This window comes from Ptychodera flava, chromosome 12 (assembly GCF_041260155.1).
Source record: "Ptychodera flava strain L36383 chromosome 12, AS_Pfla_20210202, whole genome shotgun sequence".
NCBI classification, from domain to species: domain Eukaryota; kingdom Metazoa; phylum Hemichordata; class Enteropneusta; family Ptychoderidae; genus Ptychodera; species Ptychodera flava.
Window position 1 is genome coordinate 37,578,579 of NC_091939.1, and position 25,574 is coordinate 37,604,152.

The 25,574-nt window shown below is 34.7% G+C and overlaps 1 protein-coding gene across 50 annotated transcripts in view; it reads right to left on the reverse strand.

The window, feature by feature from the left end:
- LOC139145784 (RNA-binding protein Musashi homolog 2-like) overlaps positions 1-25,574 on the reverse strand; it is a 118,588-nt gene that overhangs the window by 76,308 nt on the left and 16,706 nt on the right. For all 50 annotated transcript variants that reach the window (XM_070717113.1, XM_070717116.1, XM_070717106.1 and 47 more), the window contains exon 7: positions 4,765-4,813. In XM_070717113.1, the coding sequence (XP_070573214.1) occupies positions 4,765-4,813 (49 nt within the window). The remainder of the gene's footprint in view (positions 1-4,764; positions 4,814-25,574) is intronic.

The window sequence follows — 25,574 nt, forward strand, 5'->3', positions numbered from 1 at the left end:
TGGCACATCCACCATCATTCCTACACACTAAACATTTCCTTGGCACATCCACCATCATTCCTACACACTAAACATTTCCCTGGCACATCCACCATCATTCCTACACACTAACAATTCCCTGGCACATCCACCATCATTCCTACACACTAAACATTTCCCTGGCATATATACACTCTTAATGTATTCCCTCTATATTCATTCACATCATAATTCATTGTCATCTTTCTAAAACACATAAGATTCCATTTTAAATTTTCTACACATAAATTTCTGATAATGATGACTTCGTATTTTCTTTAACCAGTATTCAAGAGGATAAAGTCAGTAAAATTTTTCCCGATTGTCATGAGCAAGCCATATTTCCTGTGCCGTGCATTCCACTGGCAATCTCTTGCAAACGAGATATCCCGTATGTTGCTTCATTCCTACTATTTCCCATGACATTTCCAACAAAAAAATACCTTTCCCTGTCATGTCTTGTAGTCCATCTGACATTTCCATATTGCATTTTCCTTTCATCTCTCATTTTCAAATCACATTTCTCAGTATAACGGAAAATTCCATCAATTTCTGCATATGCAATACATTCTTCCAAATTTTTTGAATACAAAACACCCCTATCACATGTCTCCTCATGAAATATACTTATTTTACCATGATATCAAATAGACTCCTTGAAATTTTGCCACAGGAAATGCAACCTATTTCACTTTCCCAACACATTACACACTTGCCCTCTTGCAACTCACCATATTTCCCACAAACCTGTTGTGATTATCCATATCATTTGAATGCTACAGATTGTATGCTACCATCAGGAGCTTCACATACACGAAGGTTACACCCATTCACCACCAAATATGGTATGATTCCCCTGTTTTCTTTGCAAAGTTGGATCATATACCAAATATGGTATGATTCCATTGTAGCAAAGTTGGATCATATACCAAATGCAGCATGATTCCATTGTAGCTAATTTCTATCGAATACAATAAGTGGTAGAAAAACGAGTGCCAAACTTAGAATGCTTTACACTGGCTAAATTATGAGAGTTCTGTTTTGGACAAAGTCTACAATTACTGCACAGAATCAGATCAACACATTGACCTTTTAATGACAAGTTCAATGCAATCAATAACTACAAGCAGAGTTCAAATAATCTTTGGTTAGATACTATGTAGCACAGACATTTTCACGACTTTTCAAGTTTCCATCATTAAATAGCAAAAACACTTAAATTCTAGTACATTTCAAGAAAATTGCATTTTTCAAAGTCAGCTTGACAAAGAGCAATTATGCAGAGAGTGGCTGCAATAATTCATAGTTTAATCTTGTCTGTGGAATTGAAATTCCCTTGAAATTTTCTAGAGGCAGCAACAACAGACTGAAGGGAGAAGCTTGGACAGGCTTAGGCACTCAATCAGAGTCAGCAATGTTCATAGTAAATCCGATAAAGTGAGTTTTCAATTCTATTGAGGGTCTAGAAGCAATCACAAACAGAATGACGACTTCTCTTTACTTACACATTCTTGGCCTGATCAAAATCTCTCCAGCCAAGTATTATGAAAATCTCAAATCACTAGGACCTACTTTCAATATTGCTGGTAAAGTGTTTTCAGAATACCCTCCCAAATGATTGCAAGCTTTTCATATACCTCAATGACTGCTGATTTCTCTGAAGACAAACCTGAATAAAAAGTACTTCCTGCGGAGCCCTGAAAATAAAACCTAAGAATTCTTTGTTTGAAAATAGTCTGTTTGATTTTCATCTCCAGGAATTGGTTCTTTCATCAGATACATGTACCGCTATCTGTTATATTGTATTTGAATATCACCATGCTGAGTCATTTTGAATTTTCATTTTCGTAATTTTCGTTTTTTGTAAAAACTATTTTAGTTAGGGCATTACACACTATTTTTAGCCATTACAACATGAATAAATTAAGGTATTGTGATCCACATGTGCCTATTTACACTGGAGTTTTCAGAGATACAAGCAATGGCAGCGTTTGGAAAAAGTAATTTGTAAGAGAAATACTATAGTACAAGAAACAGCAATGGCACTTGTTTGACAAAAATATGGTAACAGTTGAATTCAAAAGTATAAGAAATCCTACTTGCTAATAGATAACTTTTCATTTTTCAAACAAACTATTCATGCAAGAACAACTTATAACCAATATGCTATCATGGTCTGGGAGTGTTGGTGCAACTTTGAAATCTCTATTCACGATAAAATGCTCTAAAATTAAATGAATGCTTCCAGTTGCTAAGGATTCTAGATTGACAAATATACTGTACATGTACAGATTTTAATTGATCCCACATGATGATATACAAGCATGCCCTCTGATTTACCACATTTCTCAAATATGTTGGATCAGTTTCAGAATTTCTGGAACTTTCTTTGTGCCCACTTTATATACCAGTATATATACATAAAATTTTGTAATGCACTAGAAAACTTTCTTGGATATGAGACCCATCAATTTCACTTACAGAATGTAGGTACGCTGGATACCATAATTGCTGTGGTTATGCAGAATTCCTCTTGAAAAATACACTTATGTGATTGCTTTACAACTTCCTTTAGACGACGCCATCAACATCAATGCTTTTTTAAACAATAAATCAGACATGTACTTGGCTGACAACATAATGCCATTACATAAAATTCACTTTTATATCTATTACTGTCTTTTGATCATGAGATTTTCACAATGATGTTGATGACACTGTGTAAGAACAAAAGCAATGCTAGTAAATCACATGTACAGTTACAACTCATAGCAAGTTAGTTACATGGTCCGCATTCTTACAAGTAATCTATTGAAAGCTACACTTTCTAATACAGCCATAAATACCAAGGTCAGCTGAAAATCTATATTAATACAGTTAATACACTTTCTTTTGTCTTTAGCATATTTTTTATGATCCAATTTGAGAGACCTGGTGACTGGCCCTGCGGCAATCTGAGATGAAGTAATGCTCATTAAACTCTCTACAATGTATCCAAGTGTTTGAGAGAAACTCTGTGTGTATGCTAATTTTGCTGTAAATTTGCCTCTGGCTTAGCCACAGTTTGTCTTGCCTAGTTGAACTTTACCCAGTGATGTGTTCACCAAACATTTGACAGAAATCACTTCTGGGAAAAGTGGGAGGGAATGAGGCCATAATTTTCTATACAGTAAGGCATGGGTCCAGCAGTTGGCATGTCTTTGCATAATGAATGTAGAGATGTTTGGTTGGTACTGTTGCGGTAGGGGGTATTTCAAATTTTCTATATTAAACAGTACACAACATGTAAGTATTCATGTGAAAGACCCCCTGACAATACTTTCCACATTGAAGACTGAAATTTTGGTATGCTGGGCAAATACACTCTCCATATTCACTTATCAGAAATCATTACATGTAAGTTTTTTCAAGTGTTATGTTTTGTCGAATTTCAACTAAGTACCCTTTTCACTTATAAAGATTTACATTCAACTGAAAAAAATTGTTTAACACAACAAATGCTGCAATTATTCTTTAAAATGGACATTTGAAAGTGAAGAGAAAATAATTTCAAATTGAATTGGAAGACTTTGGCTTGAATAAGACTACCGCTATGTAATTGATTTTGATGAGATGTGCATTTCAATCAGGTTTGTGAAATGTGGAGAAATTGGGCACTCATCAAGTAATGGCACAAAATGACTTAATGAGGATAATAATATCATGATAGGAAAACCACAACCCAAAGGGTCACCATTCTACTTTATGAGAAAGAATTCAACTCACCTAGGAATATCTACTTTTTTGAGGCCCCTTAGCTTCTCAAGAAAGGGCAGGATGGAGGTTTTACCTTTTGATAATGACAGGACTCTGATATGCCAATGTTTCAATTCATAATCAAAGAACTTTTAGAGTACTCACTTCCTGAATTATGGTAAGGACATTCAAGTCCATCCTAACAGATAAATTTTGTCAGGCGCACTGAACATGTCATGAAGTGAAGTCTAGCTATTGTGGTCATGTGAGCAGATTTTCAAGTTTTCAAGCATCAATAGACTTTGTAGAGAAAATCAGCTTGATACCATCACACATAACAGTTACCATGGTATTTCTAAACAATCCAACTCATTGCAACTTATTGCAGCTACTTTTGTCTGCTTGTCTATGGTTTGATGATTTCATAAATCAGTTTCATACTAATATATCGGCATGACATAAATGAAGTATGATAAAATTCAACTCCAGTTCTCTACCACTCACCCAATGGTCATATAAAACACTGTACATATAAATTTATATCACATGTTGATCAAATTTAATTCTGTATTTCACATATAATAAAGCAGATATAACCGATGTACTAACATTTGTTCACTGTTTGAAATCAGTGACAAAACAAACTGCAATAAACACAAGTATTGTCTGTTCAAATATATGTGATATTAAGATCAGTATGAACACACATGTAACATGGGCTTCCATTCAGGCACAGCGTTATCCTGATTTCAAAGGATATTTAGATGTGTCATTGATGTGACAACATAAATGTAGGGCTTAACATAAGAGTGCACACCACAGACATTCTGTACTACCGGTACTCACATAGTGTAAATGCCTTGAAATTTTACCAAGATCTATTTCACATCTCAATAAGGTTAAGTTTTCAATTAAACAAGAACAGACATTTTAAAAGATCACATTTTATCATTTGTACGACCTTTTATGTCATCTGTTTGATGTGTTTATATGCACTGATGATGGACTCACCTCTATGCCTGTTAGTTTGTTTGTCAAACATAAGCTGTGCATCCTCTACCTGTAATATCAATGAGAATAAAATGGTGAGATGTTCAAGTTACAGATTTTATGAACTGATGATGACTAAAAAGAACTGCCTTACATGGTCAGTGAATTCTGTACTTGGCAAAAAGTGATGTAAATTTGCCCTCCTGAAATGAAAATATCTTCATATACGTAATTCTGGACGTTATTAACAAGAAGGAGAAATCATAGTATTATTACACTATTTCTATCCTCGGTCATACATTAATATTTTCAATTTCCGATACAGGCACATTTGTCATATTCTGATGAATTGAATTCATACACCGCTGTAATGAATGCATTTTCACAACAGCATCTTTTCCAATTTAAGCACAGTGCTGGAACAGATACACCCAAAGAACAGTGAAAGTGGACAGATACATGTATACCCAATTTCAATTATGACATCAATTACTCTGGTTGCACTATTGATTGAAACAATGCTTTGATGATTAAAATTTTATTTTTCATTGATAAGTCATTCTAACAGTACAGGGGAAAGCTTGGTTCATGTTACATTGATAAAGATTGCTATCTGAAGGGAGGAATACGTGTGTAGAGATAGCAGTCATACAAAGATCTTGACAAGACTATCAGTTTTAATACAGGTGAAAGATGCAAAAAGTATTGGATAAGGCTTCTGTTAGACTCCCGGTTTGATCATTTGAAAAGTTTACACACTTTAAAACGAACTCAATCTCTATATTCACGCTTGAGTATATATAAATTCTTTAGTCTCCTAGACCATGGAAGCAAAAGAAATGCCTAAATCCACTTGAGATGGTCTGAGAAAAGAGCTAATTCTGATAAGAATGAATTCCAATACTGTTATCTGGCTCTTGCCATGGATTTTGGACATTCATAAGTAATCAAGGTAGTTATAAGGTATGCTAAGAATAATGTTTGGCGGTTGGCAAGGGTTAAGGCATGTACTGCACAGTGACTCTTTCCAAAATCAAACAGACTGACAGACTGAAATCGATGGAACTTCTCTGAATTTCGAAGATTTAAGCCAGCAGAATTTAAAGGTGTCAAACCATGCAGGTACATTTACTTTGCTTTTACCATTAGCTGTAGTAACCCATCTTTCAAGTTTGTGAGTCTTTAACATTGCAGCACATCATATGAACAAGACTATGAATCAGTATCGTAGGGGTCATTCATTATGTTATTCAGATTGGTGTTCACACTCTGCCTGTCAGAAGACTGACAAACTGCCAAGGCCTACTGTATTCATGTTTTGTATGAGTGTCTGTGTACATGCTACCTGTATTGTAGCGAACTCTGTTACCATGTCCATTCATACACATATAGTCTACATTCTATACATCAAAGTTCTCGCCAGCAGGATACTTTTTAAACTAGTCAAAGCCTTCATGGCAAATATTATGACTCAACAATAAATGAATTACAAAGGGTCATGCACAACAATTAAAACTGTCACCATGGCAACAGACCATAACATAGTTTCTTCATAAACAGAAAAACCAACCAATGCACTGATCTGCAGAGCATCTATACTAGTTATATAAGCTAATATGCTCCTTGAACAAAGAGTGAAAATGTTTGATAAAGACAGAGATGGGCAGCATTCCAATTTCAACAAATTAGTAGACCTTTTTGACATAAATCAAGTATATGAAGTGGATCAATAATGGGATAATTTCGTTATATGATGAGACTCATTATGCTACACATATATTCACCTCAACATTAAAAATCTAGTTGTAGTCACTCAAGATCAATGTCTACTGAAACACAGGAATAAATGTGCAAATGTTGTCTAGTTACATGATGACAGAAAGTGCACAGACTGCCTTGATATACCCACTATCACTTCCATTAAAGACAAAAAAAAACCACCTAGGAGCTACAAATGTATGTGTACCATGGATGATCTTGTGTACAGATTGACAGCCATTACATGGCATGTCTTTAGAGCCTTTGGAACTTTGCAACCATGTTGACCAGAAACATACACTGACTGCCATAAAAAACTATGAAATGCTGTGTGAATCACAGACAAGGAGAAAAACAGACTAGAAACGGGTATTGTTCAAGGTGTGAAGCGGTCGCATGATGGCCCCTCCATGTACGCCTTGGCACAGGTAGCCCTCAACTCTGCTATCCGGCAGTTTCCAGATTTTCGCTGATTTTTAAGTGAAGGTATTTCTGGGAAAGTTCGTGTTGCTGTTCTTCAGTGCTGAGCGGATGTGACATGCCTGTTGAAAAAAGAGAAAGTTTGAGCTTCGGGGAGGCGAGTTTGACCACTTTCAAATCATCCCCCACATTTTATGATAAATTTATATAAGTGTGTTTAAACCAAATTTGAAAGTCGTTTATTGACACTGTCAGATTTTACCTGATGGTTTACAATCAGTAATATCATCTCCTGCGAGTTCGTCATGGGAGGAAGTGTTTATGAAACTGCTAGCTTGTTATATTTCATTTGGCTAGAAGCAGTCTTTCAGCTCTGAGAGAAATGCAAAGTAAACATGGTTTCAACAGGCAGTACGATACCATTGACTTCTCAAAGTCACAAAGAAAGGCCCGGTACATTGCATACGATTTAATGGATCAGTTGTGTTTCTTCTTTGCCCGAAGTAAATTCTACGCACATCGGGTGTTTGCTTGAGAGTTAAAACTGTTTTATTCACGTCTGAAAATGGAAGTGAACATACTGTTCTGTCGGCATGATATCAGTTCCCAGTTTGTCTACAGTTTGATAATCTTCCAAAAAGGACAGATCAAAATCAATGCAAAAGCTACTGTTTGGAAGTTCATCAATTTCAAGTTGGTCTTCAAGCTCGTCACCAAAAAAAAGCAGGCCCTGCTGAATGACACACTTGTCCGTGTTTGTGTCAATATGGCACCATGTACAGGACTGGGGGAAATCTGGTCCTTCTTTAAAGCCTCAATTTTCAATCCCAGGTTCTCGCATTAGTGGAGTTCTCCTCCTAGTCAAACACTTAGCCAGTACAATGTTTGATTTCTATAACATAATTACACAAACTAATCTCAATCTTTTGGCGCAGTTTGCTAATCCTGCAAACAAAGTTTATACAAGCGTTTGATTGACGGTCAGTTTAAATTGCCAACGGTCATTGATTCCCCACCATCAATGCTCAAATTTCCTTCCAGTTGCATTAGACTTTGAATATGACCACAGAGTTTGATCGGCAGCAGCTTCGTGCTGACCGCTTGGCAGTCTGTCTGCATTTTTGCTGCCGGAAAGCACTGAAAAGTGGCATTTTCTGGCGCGTTAGCCCGCGTGTTGCCTATTTGGTGTCCACTTACACAATAAACGCCGCCATAGCTTCACACCCTTTTAAAGGGAAACTCCGCCTTTAAACATAATCTTCTGTAATTATCATTTGCGCACAAAGTCTCTGAGCAGTCTGATACCTGTGAAGTTCATTTTAATACAAACGGGCCATAGTTTATTGAAACAGCCATGACATCAAATGGCGTGCCACATTTCTAGTCTGTTTTTTTATCCTGGTCTGTGTGTGAATACACTGTGACTGCCACCATAGACTGCCCTGTGAATACACACTGACTACAACCATGGACTGCCCCCAGGGAAAGCCGCATTGTTTTCTACATAGCTGAACCCCCCACTTCCCCCTTCCATTTACTGAAAATGTTTGTAAGTTATGAGAGGAAACTATGAACTTCTTGGCCAAGCTTTGTAAATAGTCATGGGACAGATGATCTGATATATTCATAATGCACATTACAGCTAAATACAAATCATTATACTAGATCCCAATGGATTAATTTCAATGGACTATGGTAAAAACAAATCATGTACACAAATGTGCATAGAAGTACTTGTATTTCAGTATGTGTTTGTACACTTGAGTTTGTTTGTACCACCATCACGTGATCTCTTGGACGTACTGAGTCTGCAGAACATATTGCGTCTCTTTTATTCCGGAGTAGAACCATGCATCTACCGCTATATGCACACCATTTTGAAAAACGTATACACTGTAGCCTGAACTGTTCGCAGACAAAAACTATATTAGAAATAAGGCACTTTCTCTAAACCATCAATATTGTTCAGTAAGAGTTTCTCATCACCAACTTTGAAAATAGTTGATCGCTACTGTATAATCTGAGTGTACATATAAATTTGTATCACGTGATTAATGTGTAGACATACTTGGTAGATGATTGACAGTATCAAGGATGCACAGATACACCTGTATATGCCTTGTAAAAGATGGAATGCATTCACAATGTGGAAACACATTTCAAAAACCACTGCGACTGAACAACGGTTGCAATAATGCATTATAAAACATCATCTGATATTTGTAATTACATTGTATGTTGTATTTACAGTGTAGTATTTGCATTTGAAATTGTTACAAAAGTTTTGAAACAATAATGTCATCCAGTAAAATGGCAGACCTTTTTGATGGCACTATTGATATGATAATGCAGTATGGTTTAGCCATAGTTATTAAATTATATCTGTTTTCATACCAGAACCAGTACAGCTCATCTGTTTTGTTTACACATGTAGTTGATAGCTAAGTATCATGCAAAACACCCAAATATCAAACTCCAATTCCAATATGATATCCCTTCAATTGGAAGTTGACTATGACATTTAAACAGCAAAGACGTTGTAGAGCCATCAAGTAATCATTGTAGTCTGTCTAACTTGTCATGGAAGACCTTGAAGTCAATGCTTTGTTTGTAGGCACTGTCTGGCAATAGACACACTCTGACCTCTGTTAGGTAACCCTTGCATTGATAAATCATTAATGTCCCATATGGGTATCTCAAAATCATATCTGCCTATAATTGCACATAATTGCTAGGATGCTGCCAGTAAGTATCATTAAAAGGTTTAAGCAAACAGTCAACTTCAGATTAAGGAAATTGGCACAATTAATTGTCACAAATCCTCAATTTTTTCTAAACACTTTAAAATTATTGAGAAAGAGTGGTTTCAAAATTGTGTTTCCCTTTCTTTTGTTTGCAGTATTAAGGAAAACTTTTCTAAAAGTTGTCCATCTTGTTAGTAGTAATTGGTTTTTAAAAATATCCAGACCTTGAAACAAGCAAGTACAGTTGGTTAGCACATCTGAACAAAGATTGCAAACTAAAATATACAGTTTCTGTCGTTTATACTTGTATAACTTTGAGAGGAAATCATGTATTGTGGAGTTTATTGCAAAGCTTTACTATTGACAATTATCCATAAAAATACGTATCTGCAATTTACTGTTCATCTGTTATAAAACTTTATGTCTATTTTAACGACAGTAAAAGCGAAAGCATTTCATGTCATTATTGGTACACCCTAAAAGTCAAGGTACATTTTTTGTTCTTACAATAACAAAAGGTACATCAATGAACCTTGTGACAAATGTTCATGAAATTTGTATCACAGGGATAAAAGATTCTGTTGACCAGCTTGAATATAACTATCACTAAATTCCCAGGATGAGACAGTTCAAATTTTCTTCTGGTGGCAGCTACTACATGGACATAATAGAGTTTTATTAAACTTCCAAATCAACGTTACTCTAAGTTTTTTTAGTTTGATGGTGATTGTATTCATGTACAACACATCTAAATAAGAACTATGACCAATTTTAATGCAGTAGCAATGCATTACCAACATTATGTACCGAGAAATGTTCATAATAAATACACCAATGACACTATCTCAATGCCTCATTCATGGTCAAACATTGCTATCATACTTGGAGTTAATACAAGTCACACTATGACAACATTGAGCCAGGGAAGTCAAATATATTGCATCAAGGCCATGAAACAGTTTTCAAATTAATACAGATACAATTATATCTATTTTAATAATTGTACGATGTCTAAATGGCTGAAAAAATAATCACCCACTGATTGGCTAAAGGGAGCATATACTGTAAACTAACAAGTCACATACAACTTACCCCCTTAATGTTTGTGCTACCTACTTGTAAAATTATCGAACATTTCTACGCAACGTACATAAATTTTAAAAATGGAAATAAAATCTACCCATGAAATGAAGACTATCAATCATCCCTGAATGAAGAATATTTTTATTAGAAGAAGAATGGTTTATTTATTTGTTATTTCTCAACCTTTTACAAAAGCCTTGCCATCCAACAGAATGGAAAGAACGCTATCAGAATGACTACTGCAGATTTCATGCACAGTGTAACTTTAATTTATCTGTTTATGTCTCAGGTATCAATAAAATACTGGGCAATACTTGATTAGATTTTTAGAGAACTACATACAAATCAGAAATTTGAAATGATTCCTTTAACTGTGAGTAACGGCAATGTGAAATTGTAATTGCGCTGGGCTTGCCAATATATTGGCCTTTGCTCCACGCTATCATCAGTCAAGACTTGATTGCTTGCCAGTGAAAGTCTCTGTCTGACTATTGCTGTCTCTACTGCTGTCAAATGGAGGATAAACTACAAATTGTCTCATCAAGGGAGAACAGGTCTTGTTGATTCTTGAAGAGCTTACAAATGTAGATGCGTCAAGTCAACAAGAAATGACCCATAAATGGTGTCATCTTGCACTGTCAAATCAGCCAGCTTGCTTTTTCATGTCATCATCACTCTCAGTTCAGAAAAAAAGAACCACTTTCAAATCATTGTAATTTTAAAAAGACATTTCAGAGTGGCTATTCATACTAAGTCTGTTACATTTTATATGAGATTACGGTGTCAGAAGAACCAAATTATCTGAAATGTGAGCTAATTCCAGTTAGAAGATCACTTTCCTGCAGTTTACACATGTACCTTACACTTCCACAACTACAGCTGCCTCTCTTTGAATCATTCCTCCAGTTAAGAGGCCAAAGGTCAAACAGATTTGAGGCCCTGACAGCTTTCATATTAGCATACTATTTGCATCTAATTTTTAATCTAAGATCAATAATTTTCATTTCAAGAGTAAGACACAGTGTTGGAGCTGATAAATTCTTAAAATGATAACAATATGCAAGCTCATCAGCCAGTTTATACTGGATAAAAAAAAATACGTGCAAATCACAAGACTATTCTTACTTTGCATTGCATATTCTACTCTAGGCTAAGACATTAATTTTATGTCACAAGCCTTGTAAGAAATATGAGATCGTGGATGCGTAATTTTATTAGGGTTTTACTCAACGGATGAAGTAGTTTCTCTATTAAGGCTTCACTGGGAGAAATCTATCCCTCAAAGCTAAGATGCGTCTTTCAAAGTAATGAAACCATCCACATTGCTTACAAGCTGTCAATCTAAATTACTGGATGGAACCCCCACTTTGATGGATTTCTATTTGTGTGATCGGTGTGACCTGATTGTGTAGCAACACCTCAGGGTTTGGCCAAACATCCACAACCAATTGTCATCAGTCACCATATTTGTTTCTAAAAGAACTTTGTTCTATAAGATGCTCTTTCATCAATGTAAATTGCACAATATTCTAGCAAGGATAAAAATGATGTTTCAAATGAAATACTGACATGTTCTATGCCAATTATCTGTCACTTTGTTGAAATTCTGTAGTTCACATTGTGTGAAATGCACAATACACAACACCTGACCTTCAATTTACTCTCATCCTTTTCAATTCCTATTCAGTATATGATATACATTATGGAAATCTACCAAGTAAACATTACATTTTGACAGTAATATGTTGAACTAAACATGTATTGACAAAAATACAAACTATACATCATTAGAAATTATTGTGAGAATATATTGTTTATCGATATCATTCACTGATGAGTTTTCTGTTATTCTCATTCCAATACAGCCATGATCACAATTCAACCTTTGCTTTCCATATTTAGAAACACTCTTTTCCACATTCGGTAACCACAACATAGACATACATTTATACACACTGAGTGAAAGAAATACACAAACCCAAATGGCAGGCAAGGTCCAATGTCAAATGTATAAATTTGGTCATAGTGTACTGGCTGTCTGTACCACAGTGTTCAATCAAGAGAATAGCTGCAGTTATAAACAGCAGCCACAACTGCAGCAAATGTGTAAATCCATTTATACAATGTTCAACAATATGAACTTTCATACTATAAATTGGCTTTAGATTCTGACAGCATGATCACAAATTTCTGCCAAATAAGTACATGGACATGTGTTAGCACCAAGTAATTTCTACACACATTATGTGATGAAAATTCGGCAAATTATCTTTATTGTGAGGAAGATTTTGATGGACAATTTTTAACACTGTCCAATTCACATATAAATCATTAGTATTAATGATCTAGAGATCTACATACATTCACATTCACATACACACATGTACAGTACTATATACTTAAGAGTTGGCCTATGACAATTGAAATCTTCAACTATGCTACACTGTACATATCACTGCAGTAGATACATGCTGTTACCTGTACACTGTTTCCAAATAAGGTGTACATCTAGGAACATTCACTTCTCTGTTGTCAAGTGAAGCAAAGTACAGTTTCACTTTCATTGCTGAATTATATGACATCTACACACTTTGGCATTTACTGAACAAATTCATCACATAGTACACATTTATGTCTTATCACCTGTACATAAAATGTAGGCATATAGCTTCTTAATGAGCTACACAAAGTCATCAAATATAAAATGATCAATTGAAAGCCTGAAAACTCAAGTCATTCAACAAAATTATGAGTTCCACTTAATTAAGAGAGAGGATTAAAGGCAACAAAACTTAGTCAGCTGTGACAAATTTAACTTTGTGGCAACAATGGTCCTTACAATATAGCAAATGTAAATTTTAATAATTGATAGATTTCAAGCATTAACAAATATAGAAGCTACTTGAAATATATTATTGTGTTTCGTGTAGAACAATACAGGTTTTACTTTGGAAATTTTCACAGCCATTCAAATATGATATGAAATTCTACACAGAAATTGCAACACTGACTTTGAAATGGCATTATTTCACAATAGCAACGACATGTTTAAATGAAATTTAAGAAATAAATGGTAAATGAAAATTACAGTCAAAGATTCCTAGAAGGAGAAGAGAAGCAGATACATCAGAATGGTACAGCCTGAACACAAATATGCAAAGAAAATGCTATTTTAACAAATGACAAACATATTTCATAGGACTCAATAAAAAATATCATCATCAGAATCTTCAGAAGCAGGAGTTGCAGGTTTGGAGTAAAAGAGCTTTTCTTAAGCCATATGAAATGGCAAACATGCTTACTTTTCTTTTGATAATCAAATTTAGAATGTGTATGTATTAAAAAAATAGCCTTAACAATTACTGCATCTCTATGGATTTATTACAAGTTTGTTGACTGTGTAACAGGACAACTGACAAGACTAACGGATCAGACATAGAAATCAAGCATATCCAATGAAGAAGCATTGATGAAAAATATGTTGACATGACAATCTAATCTACTTTGATGCAAATTAATTAGTCAAGTAACATTTCCATGCTAATTGTTCTAGTGGCAATTGGTTTGAGTTGTACTGACAATAGGTATTAATTATAGCAACTGCTACGTCATCTTTGGTATACAATCCTTCAAAAATGTACACCTTCAAATATTAAGTACATGTATTATACTACCGGTATAAGTTATTTGAAATTGTTCAGTGAATGCTAACTCACACAATTTACTTATCCTAACTAACATAAAATGAAATGTTAACTCACATCATTCTACTATGAATGTTGGTTTTAAAATATGAAAATTTGGTAGTCTGAAAGAAGCGATATTTGTGAATTGATATTATGTAAACTTGACAGTACTATGCATGTGTCAATATTGTACAAAATATGAAAGCATTTGTGTCTGTAGCCAACTGTGTGAAAAAATAGACAATTAAATCATCATTGATGTCATGGTCCCCACTAGATCAACTATTTAGGAAAGCTATCGATCCCTGCTGCTGATGACTTGGTTGCAGTTCTTTCATTGACATGGAGGTACTTAAAATGCATAGCACAGTAGAGACCTAGAGACCATATGGTTTGTACAAGACAGCAACATGACAAACATATACTAGTATGTCATAGAACATTGATCATGTTGCAAAACAGATTGATGTGCATATGGTACATCATAGCAGTTCAGCCAAAACTGATTGAAAACAATGTGCTGAAACATGTCTGTCTAATTGCTTGGACATATCACAACACAAGTTGATGTACATTATGTAGATCACGGCACATTGTCCTTGTGAAAAGTTTTCATGGAATTAGTTTATACATGTGCAAGTAATGGCTTCAGACATGAACAAATTCTCAACAGAAAGGTGGTCACATTGGAGCACATAGCAACACAAATTGGTATACATGTATGTATGTCATAGTATATTGTCTTTGTACCAAGTTTGAATGACATTGGTTCCTACATGAAATGGAGAGTCTACTGATGAGATAAAATGTTGACAAAATGTCTGCCTGGCAGCTATAGTGTAGTGTATGACAAATTGTATCATACCAATATTTTGATGATGCATATACTGTGATCTGATTGGTCAAGACGTGAAAATAACTGTGCTGTATTCCCAATATAGCACGGTTGGAACCAGCATGAACTCTCAGCTAGATAAAAATTCCCTTTTGACATTTCACACCAGAATTTCAATATTAATATTATGATTAATTAGAAATAAACAACCTCAGCAACAGATATTCCACTTGATTTTGACCAGATCACTCCGCATCTGCACTCAATATCGCTTGTGCATATATGTCGTGAACTGGTCAATCTTGTGGTTTGTCACTGAAAGCGGTTTATTGCCGAAATACATTGGTGTGCAAATGTACCTCGTAGTATATTGTCCTGGTGCCAAGTTTGAATCATATAAAATCGGCACCACTGTGTCAGTAACGACTGCGGGCAGATGGACATGGCTCGATACATTTGTCCCTTCGTCACAAGGAACTGAAAAAGGGATTTACTCCTTTGAAATAAATGCATGACACTACAGATACTTCTTTTCTGATACCATACCCATCCAATAAGACCCTGCTCGATTATAAGACCCTCTTCAAATGTCGAGAGATTTCAGTTGACACTTTCCTCCATTGTAAAATTCCCCTTATGATGAGCCACTTTGAGGTCAAACAATGAAGTGCCAAAGGATGGCAGAGGTCACATGATACAGTGTGCACATTCAAAACCAGCTTGACTGCTTTAAGGACAATTTCGCTTTTTTATTGTAGCATGTAAATCTCCCTAAGTACAAGTCAATGTGATAGTCACAATGTGGATGCATTAGGTTACCGTTATAACAAAGAAAATAAGTCTGCTTGGGCATAAGCACAGTGTGAATTATGTTTTCTGGTTCAAGTCAACACTTGTGACTCTGATCATGTTTTGTACTCAGCATATGCAAAAACAATTGTCACATTGTGAGCTAATGCTTCTAGAAAAATTGATTATATCTGAATAAACTTACATAAATTTGCATAATTTACAAGTGACTTCATGTTTTAAAGGGATGCCTGTGTATACAAAGTCCTTTCTTTTCCCGTCGATTTTATCTCATTGAAGGGGGTATATGATTGGAACAGATATGGTAATCATTAGATTATTTGACCACTTATTTGCAGATTTTTTATCAATTGCAACAAAAGAAGCTGAAGAGATTTGATACTGGACAAAGTATCTCACCAGCTACTATTCAATTACAGCTGATTGGTTGCCATAAATTATAATATCTACTTATGCAGACAGCCTTCCTTTGATATAGCATGATTGACAAGTTATGTTGACAATTCAGTTCAGGAATTGTATATGCACACTACTCTCAAAATTTCATCATTCACAGCAGATAACTGTATGGTTTCAATGAATGGCTCCTGTTTCTGTGTCTCCAAAGAAACAATAAATACTCTTGAAACAAAGCTTAGTTATAGGCAAAGCTAATACAGTATAACACCTACAACAGAAATTACAACTTTTTGATATGTTAATTCATTTTTTTACCTTTGTCATTTCAATACAGCTTATATCTTTTACTTGGTGCATTACATTGCAAAACATGAAATAATGGAAAGACAACACTAAATACCTATTATTGAAGTCAAAGTTTACTCTACTTCAGTAAACTTTGTCCCACATTGAAAAGACACATTACATAATTTGGCTCTGGAGGGCCATTATCAGAAATGTTTTCACTCATCTCTGAGATCAGAACAGTCTCCATCAGATAACAGGTGCCATTATCATTGACAGTTTCATTGGTATTAAACATTTTATTATAGAATTGGCATCAGAATCTGTCTTTGGTAATTTTTCAATAAATCTGATTGAATTTCGGAGAAACGGGTACTATTCAACCATTATCCCATATTAACTATGTACTCTGCATGAATTCTTTGTTAAAACTCCCTTTTTCATATCTCAGTTTTAGATACACATGTATTGAAATACATGTACGGCACCATATTCAAAAATAAATAGATGCAGGAAACATTGTATACAGAGATTAAAAGCTTAAGCCACGCCTGCCCTGTAATACATGTAGAAGGAATAGCAACTACCGGAGTCAAAGAAAACTTTCAATTCATCTAATGTAGAAATGGCTACAAACTGTATTGTTGAAGTTACACAATGAAATTAAATACTATTTTCACTCATTTCCATGCAAGTATGGATTAATTGTCAGAGCAAGCCATTCCACTGTACTTGCATGTGTGTATCAACAATAAGAAATACTTTCAGTAAAAGATAGCGTGTTTAACCCTTGTTCTGCCGGACCTGTCACTTTCCCGTCTGCCCAACCAGTAAAATACAGTATTGAGCCAAACCTACACATTAAATCATCTACATAGTATGCTATGTTGTGGAGGGTCATGTTAGTAAAAATCATGTTTTTCTTTTGTTTTGTTTTTTGTTTGTTGGTTGGTTTTTTTCTTTCTTTTTTTATGGGGCTCTTTTAAAATGTTCGAGTTTTAGTTAAAATGCAACACATGGGATATGTTATATCTCTGGTTTTAGTCAATTTGACCCTGATGGTGAAATTTAAACTTGGCAGGATAAATGTTGGATTTGCAGGTGAAACAAAGCCATATTTAATTCTTTCTCATAAATAAAAAATAGATTATAAGAGCATGGTCCTTTTGTGGAAGGACCAACTGCAGTCTGTGAGTTTTAAAAGTGATCCATTGATAAAAATAATTGGAAGAAAGGAAAGCAGAGATTTTTAAGTGAGAGGGAAACATAGTTTGAACACAAATTCTAAATCTTTATGTCCATTTCAAACTTGTATGACATCATGTTCATTTCACTGAGGATTAATTGCATAAAAACAGTTGAGAATCATGTGATCATAGCAACGGAATACATTTGTTGCTTTAAGGACTTAAGAGCATAATGCATATCTTTTCATTGGTGAGAACTTTAGACAAACACAGGAGGTGAGTCCTTTCACTGGGCTTCCATTGACTGTTGAATGAATGGCTGACGTGTTTACAGCTTGCTGCCATGTTTTTATTGATTTGAATTGTATGTCTATTCATATGCATGCAAACTGTTCAAGTGTGGGAAACCAAAACTCAACTCAGACAGTCTAAACCGCCGACATCCAGTTAGCCTTTCAACCTTACTTTCATCTGTGAACGTGTTTGGTCAGTTCCCGCCACCAATCTGTTTCCACATTAAACAGCCTGATTCTCATAACCTCCATGACACTGCATACTGTTCATTTATGGACCTCTTAGCTGGGTTAGGACCAATAAAATAGAATAATTTTGCTTTTCACCTTCAGTTGTTTTGCTACACAATGAGTAGCACTATCTTTGTACTCACAGGGGTTTCTATTGAGCATTGAGAGGAGCCTTCAACTCTGAAAGATTCCCATGCTATATTCAACATAACTGTTATTAACATGAGAGCTGGTAGCTTGTTTTTGCTGGCAAACACCCAACACATCCTATTGCAGTGTTCTAAACCTAATAATGTGAATCCAATATACAATAAAAAGAAAGCCTCTATACATGTGCTACCAAGTGTCCATTGTAGGACAAGCCTCTACAAGAATGCAATCTCTATGTAACAGCAGGATAAAAACAAAGCTTGCAGTCCTTAATTGGATCAGCCAAGAATTTGCTAGAAGCCACAGCATACCAAGCAATAACAAAGCAGGTTGTCCTGGAGAAGGGTCAACATTGACAGACAAATATACACATCAGATAATGTTGAACCTATGAGTGGATGTGATGACAGTGGATATGTCACTGTACAACATCTACCTTACAGATCAATCAACATCCCTGTCAGCCCACATATCAATATCTACTTCAAACAATACATTCATAATTGGAGATAAGGTTATTCTACATTTATAATGGGGACATTTTCAATTCATGGTAGTTGCAATACTAGGAATTAAAGATTTTGGCAGGGAAAATATAGGTGACAAACCCTTTTATTTCAGTTGATAATGATTGATTGTTTTCAACTCAATCTCCCTTCAGTTGATGCTTTTTTTCCAATATTATATATCAACCAATTTAATTTCCATTAATAATGGCTTTTTACAGATATGGTATCCCCAGCTAGGACTTCACTGAAAAATGACATGGACAGTGTGACTATTAAAGAATCAACACAAAGGTATTCATCAGTATGAGAACGAAGTAAAACAATAGTTGATTTAATTTTAATTGCATCAAGATCATCAACAAAACATGAATTGGAAGCATTTCATTTCTTAATTGAAAAGGATCAATCAGCTCACATCTGCCTGACAAATTAAATACAACATGTTCTCATTATGATTAAAGAACAAAATAGAAAGCTATTTCAATCCTTCCTTTTTCACACCTTATGTTATTATTTATCATCTACGCTAAAACTTATCATTTCTTTGACATGCTTCATATCAATACTTCATACTTACAAATTGAAGAGTGAATTTCAATGTCATAAACCATGTTGACAAGTTACAAAGCAACTCCTATTCTCTTCTTTGGGTTCAGTAGATATCTGAATATTCAAATCACGCACACTTCATCATCTTTGCAACATTTGCCAACAAATACATGTAGCAAGCATCCTTGGCTTTTCATCTTCAACAATGATCATCAACTCAGAACTGATTATATTTTATTTATCGATATCAAAAAATATATAATAATGCATCCACCTCTTGTTTTTCATCCAGCCAACAATCATTGATCAATACTGTACCACTATCAGTGACCAATACTGTACAACTGGCATAGATCAATATGTATAACTGTCATTGACCAATACTGTATAACTGTCATTGACCAATACTGTCCAGTTGTCAATGACCAACACAGTACGGCTGTCACTGATCAATACTGTTTAACTATCATTGATCAATACTGTACAATTGTCAATGTCCAACTCAGTACGACTGTATTGTACTGTATAACTGCCATTGACCAATATAGTACAACTGTCGCTGGCCAGTACTGAACAACTGTCATTGACCAATACTGTCCTGTTGTCAATGACCAACACAGTACGACTGTATTGATCTATACTGTATGACTGTCATTGACCAATATAGTACAACTGTCACTGACCAATACTGTACAATTGTCAATAACATTACAAGGCAGTTTGAAGTATTACAGTACAACTTTGATACATTGATAGGAGTAAACTGAATCAGCTTTGAGCCAATCAACTTCATCCGCCATACTGACGTAAAACTGATTCAAATTACAGCTCACTGGAAAGTTTATTTTATTTTGAATAAAATAAGTGAGTCTATGCATTTGATAAAGACATAATCTCCCGGTATTCCTCACCTGTGTCACATTATTAAAGACTCACTTTCTTTACACAAGCACAGTTTCTCTTAAGGATGCCGCTATATTGGGGATACTGCCGCTATATTGGGGATACCTTCGTCTTTGATGACATCACTCATTTTGAATACTGCGAGAATATATATATATATATATATATATATATATATATATATATATATATATATATATATATATATATATATATATATATATATATATATATGGTTGAAATAACTAGAGGATTCTTAGAAATCAATGAGACAGAGACAAAACAGAAACATAAAGCTCTAAAACCTACAATCATGTCACAACAAGTGAAATCAAAACCCTGTAAAACTGCCATGGATTGCATTAATATTGCAATGTTTAGAATTTTCTAGCAATTTACATATTAATATCGACATAATACGTGATACAATGGCTCACTTCCATTTTATCAAATTATCAAACAATTTATCAATTACTTTTCAGATTGTCAATTAATAAAATTACCATACAGGAAATTTGATGCCTTTGTTGAAAAGCCGAGCAGTTCATTTTTTCATCAGACTTTCTCAATGTAGAAAACAAGGTAAAATTTCAAATACATGTACTTAAGCAGCAATTTTTCCATTATGAGAAAAATTTGTTTTATTATTTTGATTTATTTTCCTTCCACAGTAATTTATGAAAGAGTTCTGAGACAAAATTTTGATGCAATTGTATTGTTGATAAATGTTTTCTCATATGAAGTGACCACAGATGAATGTGCAACAGTTTCTAAACCATGAACACCATATGCAATCAAATCGTCCATTGTATCACCAGCTATGCCATCACACAGTGTTCACCAAAGGAACATTCAGACTGGTTTGGGTTTTTGCTGGGATGCTAATTTGTCAGTGTCACAGATATTCAAAATGCTTCTTTTATCACACTCTTGTTTTCCCAGTATGGGTATACCCGCACTGTTTCTTTGAATGTAGGAACAATGTACTCAGAGAATGATGTTACTATACCACTTTCCCCAACTCACTCGTTCCTATCAAACAACAATATTTACCTTGCAAATGTGTTAGCTGGAAAATCACTGCATAAAATTTCAGAAGTGGTCACATGACCTGCAGTTTCAAGACTGGACCAACTATGACGGTGTCTGATATAATTTGGTGGAAAGATTGATATTACTCAGTAGCCTAACTCAAAGAAGCTCAACTTAAAATTTGTAGGGAATGTATTTGCTAGTGTTCAGAGCTTAGAGAGTTGATTATAGTTCAGTACTAACAATAAACTTTACATCATGGTAAGCTCCCACATTTTCCAGTGTCTTATTTCACTAATTAGGTTGAAAACTAATTAAATGAAATGTGGTTAGTGGTATGTCTATTTCATTGAGTGACCTCTTGAACCCTCACATGCTGCTTGTCAAGCTATTCTTCAAATTAGTAGTTGGTGTAGCTTGCTTTGATACCCACAATTCCTTGCAGTACTGTCATTCAAATAGCACTCCCTATCCTAGCCAAGCAAACACACTATCTCAAGCAGCTCTGTTACAATATAACAGATATACTCTGATTTAGTAGAGCTCCATACCAGCAATGCGCATACATATAACGGTACTTCTTATTTTCTGATGTAGAAACGGACATCCTGGAGATAAACGATGAACTGGTTGCTAGTAATTACACAAAGTATTATACATTGCCATGGTTACCATTGCTATATGCTATGGTCAGAGGACAAATTGTTACCATGTATAGAAGTTACATTAGACACATAAAACCCAATCAAGTAGTGTTAGTTAGGAACTTGAACTCACAGAATTCAAGCTCTGAGAACCTTTAAAGTTTACTAACAAATTTTGAGACTTGTTTGCATCTTTCACACATACCTAAAATATCAAATGGAGCCAGTCATAAAGTCTGAATCCTGGCATAGTGTTCTAACAAGGTCAGATCACAGACAGACAGTACACCCAGTTTTGTCTCATTGTACAAACATTGATGTACAGCCTTTTGTTAATTATGGCCAAGCAAATGCTTTGACAAAGGTACTGCATTTCTGTGGTTGCTGCTTTGCTTTGCTACACACGTTGGTCTGCTTTGTTAGCATGTATTGTTGGTTGATCACAACATTAAAAGCAAGGCCATGCAGTGCTGAAACCTTGATGAATTCTGCAGACACCCTGGGGTTTGTTGCCTGCCCTGCAAAAACCCTGCTCCATTGCCTTGAACAAAGCATCAAACAAAGTGATTTTGCATGCAGCATCAGTAACACAATAGAGAACGCAGGAACACACATTTCAAGACCAACCACTTTGAAATGCCTACACATGGTAGATTGCCTATTTTAAAATTGCCTAAAGCACCTGTTTCACTTATCTCACATTTGCCATTTAAGATATCTGTCAATATGTGTAGACTATTCTATTTTGTGTGTAATACCCGTGTCTTGGAACAGACACTGACATCAAAGTGGAATACCACTTTCAGCAACAAAAACACACGACATCATCTGAGAAAATCTGATAAAATACTTAAGTAAAGAATGGCAATTCATGAGAATAAAACTAAGTGGTCATCACTTGCAAATATAAACCTACCTTAACTTTTTTTAAAAAGGACGCACATTAAAATTCAAATTGTACATCTAATAATGTGATATTATATCATTTATATGTATTCTTCAAATGTTCAGTCAGGTAGGTGACAGCGGACGACTGACATCATTTCAATATTCTTTCCAAATTTTTTATTCAATCATTTGTCAGATTACACAAGGCACTCTGAATTCTCCAGAAATTGATCTTAACATATGCCAACATTTTCTGGTGCTATTTTTCTTGTACCTATACCCCTTCTGTAGCTGTTCAGCATTGGTTGTTTAACCTATGGGACATGGAATATTAAACAAAACAAAATGGTACACAGCCTAGAACTCTTGTGCTATTTAATTATAACAAGTAACATATATAAAATACTGGTATGACTAACAGTGTTTGAATTCAAACATAAATGTTAAACCAATCAATAACAAATGTTATTTATGGATAGTTATTATCATGTATAGACTGTTTGCATTTCACGGAAATTTTAAAACTGAATAGAAGAAAGAATATGGCAAATTTTTAAGGAAATTTTATGGTATCATGGTCAAATGACAGAGTTATAATTATAATCAGTTATTTAATACAAATATAAACATGTGATGGAGTATTTTATATCAGGTAAGTCTGTAATGGGAGCTAGGTAGAATGCTAGTTGCTGGTTATTTATTTCTGAGTATTTGTGGATACAGTTTTACGAACATGAACAGAAAACACTGAAAGGAAACCCAACTGCAACATGATCACATTTGCCATGTTACTGACAGTGCGGTCACAATTACTCTCAAAATGAAGTATCATTCTTCAGAGCTTGGACATGAACTTTTGTTGAGCAAGGTCAGGGAAGGGTCTGACCTTGAGAGAGTCAATGAGTGGTATAATAAAGATCCTCACAAACCACAGCAAAACATTTAAGATATTAATCATATTTATTCTGCGTGGTTATAAATTTCAACAAATTTCATGCCTTGAGCAGCTTTCCTGACAGAATAAAATGTTTGTACATTGCAATTAGATGTAACAGCATAGAAAAGGAAGAGCTTTTTTCAAGCGTACTCGCCTTTTTACGGCAACTAGGGTATTAGGAAAATTTCTGAAAAAATGTTAGCATTTTCTCTTTTGGAATACATATTTATAGTATAGACCAGTCTGACATGGGTGCTGCTTAAGATCTTGAAAAAAAGACAAAGATTTGAATCAAATAAGTTTTGGACAAGAATGAAAATATATTCTTATGCTATTTTATAGCAATGTGAACAAATCTGAATCAGGTCATACCTTCAGGATGAGAAATTTATTTTTTAAAGTTATACCCAAAAGTGATCACGAGTGATCTAGTGGCCAATATAGTCTTTGATTAATCTGTGACTATTTTCTCATAGGATACTGAATTTTGCACTGGGAAAATGCAGAAACGTCTAATTTCTAATGTCTAATACCAGATAATATGGTTGTGATTTTGACTGAAAGATTAATTAGTGTATCCATGAGAAGGTACATATTGGTCAATTGGGTTTCAATGTATGTTTTGGATTAAAAAATGAGAAAACTAGCCTTGAAGATGTCATATGCAAATTTCATCACCATTTGGACAAAACTGGGTGAGGTCAAACCTTGGGACTTGAAAAACCAAATTTGATTACTACTGAACAAATAGTTACAGAAAAAATGCAGAAAATTGAGTAAAATATGAGAAAAAATCTTAAAACATGAAAATATGCAAATTTTGTGCTATTTTTTAGGCTAACTTTACAAGGAAATCACTGAGAAGCTGCATGTTGAATTGCAAAGCTGTTTGACCAGTGGTACAGAGGAAACATTTTTTGACCAAAAATAGGGAAAACAAGCTTAATAGATTTGAATAGGAAAATTCATCACTATTTTGGACAATCCAAAATCACTCATCATGACTGACTTGTATACCAAATATGAAAGATTTCTGGGCAGCGGAGTCAGATAAGAAGTACAACGATTGACATAAGGCAATGACAGACAATCAACCAATCTGAATAACTCCAATGTCGCTGACACGGAAGCTAAAAATATGACAGGACTAACATTACTTATTTCATCACTGCCTGAAGGAATCTGAATGAAATAATCCAAACAGAACACGACCGAAAATATCTATTGCACAATTGGGCCAGTAGAAGCTATTAATTAACAACCAGCTGGTCTATACAAACATCAGGTAAATGCAGCCCACCTTGAATGGTATGCCAGATAGAATTGAGATTTAGACAGAAATTGGAGTTAAACAACGCTGATGTTGGTTGATATTGTGGTATTTTACAAGAAATCTGGATATAGTGTGATTAACCTACACACTGAAGACATATGTGAAAGATGAATAAACAGAATCAATGCTAGTCACATGGTTTTTTGTCAAAATTG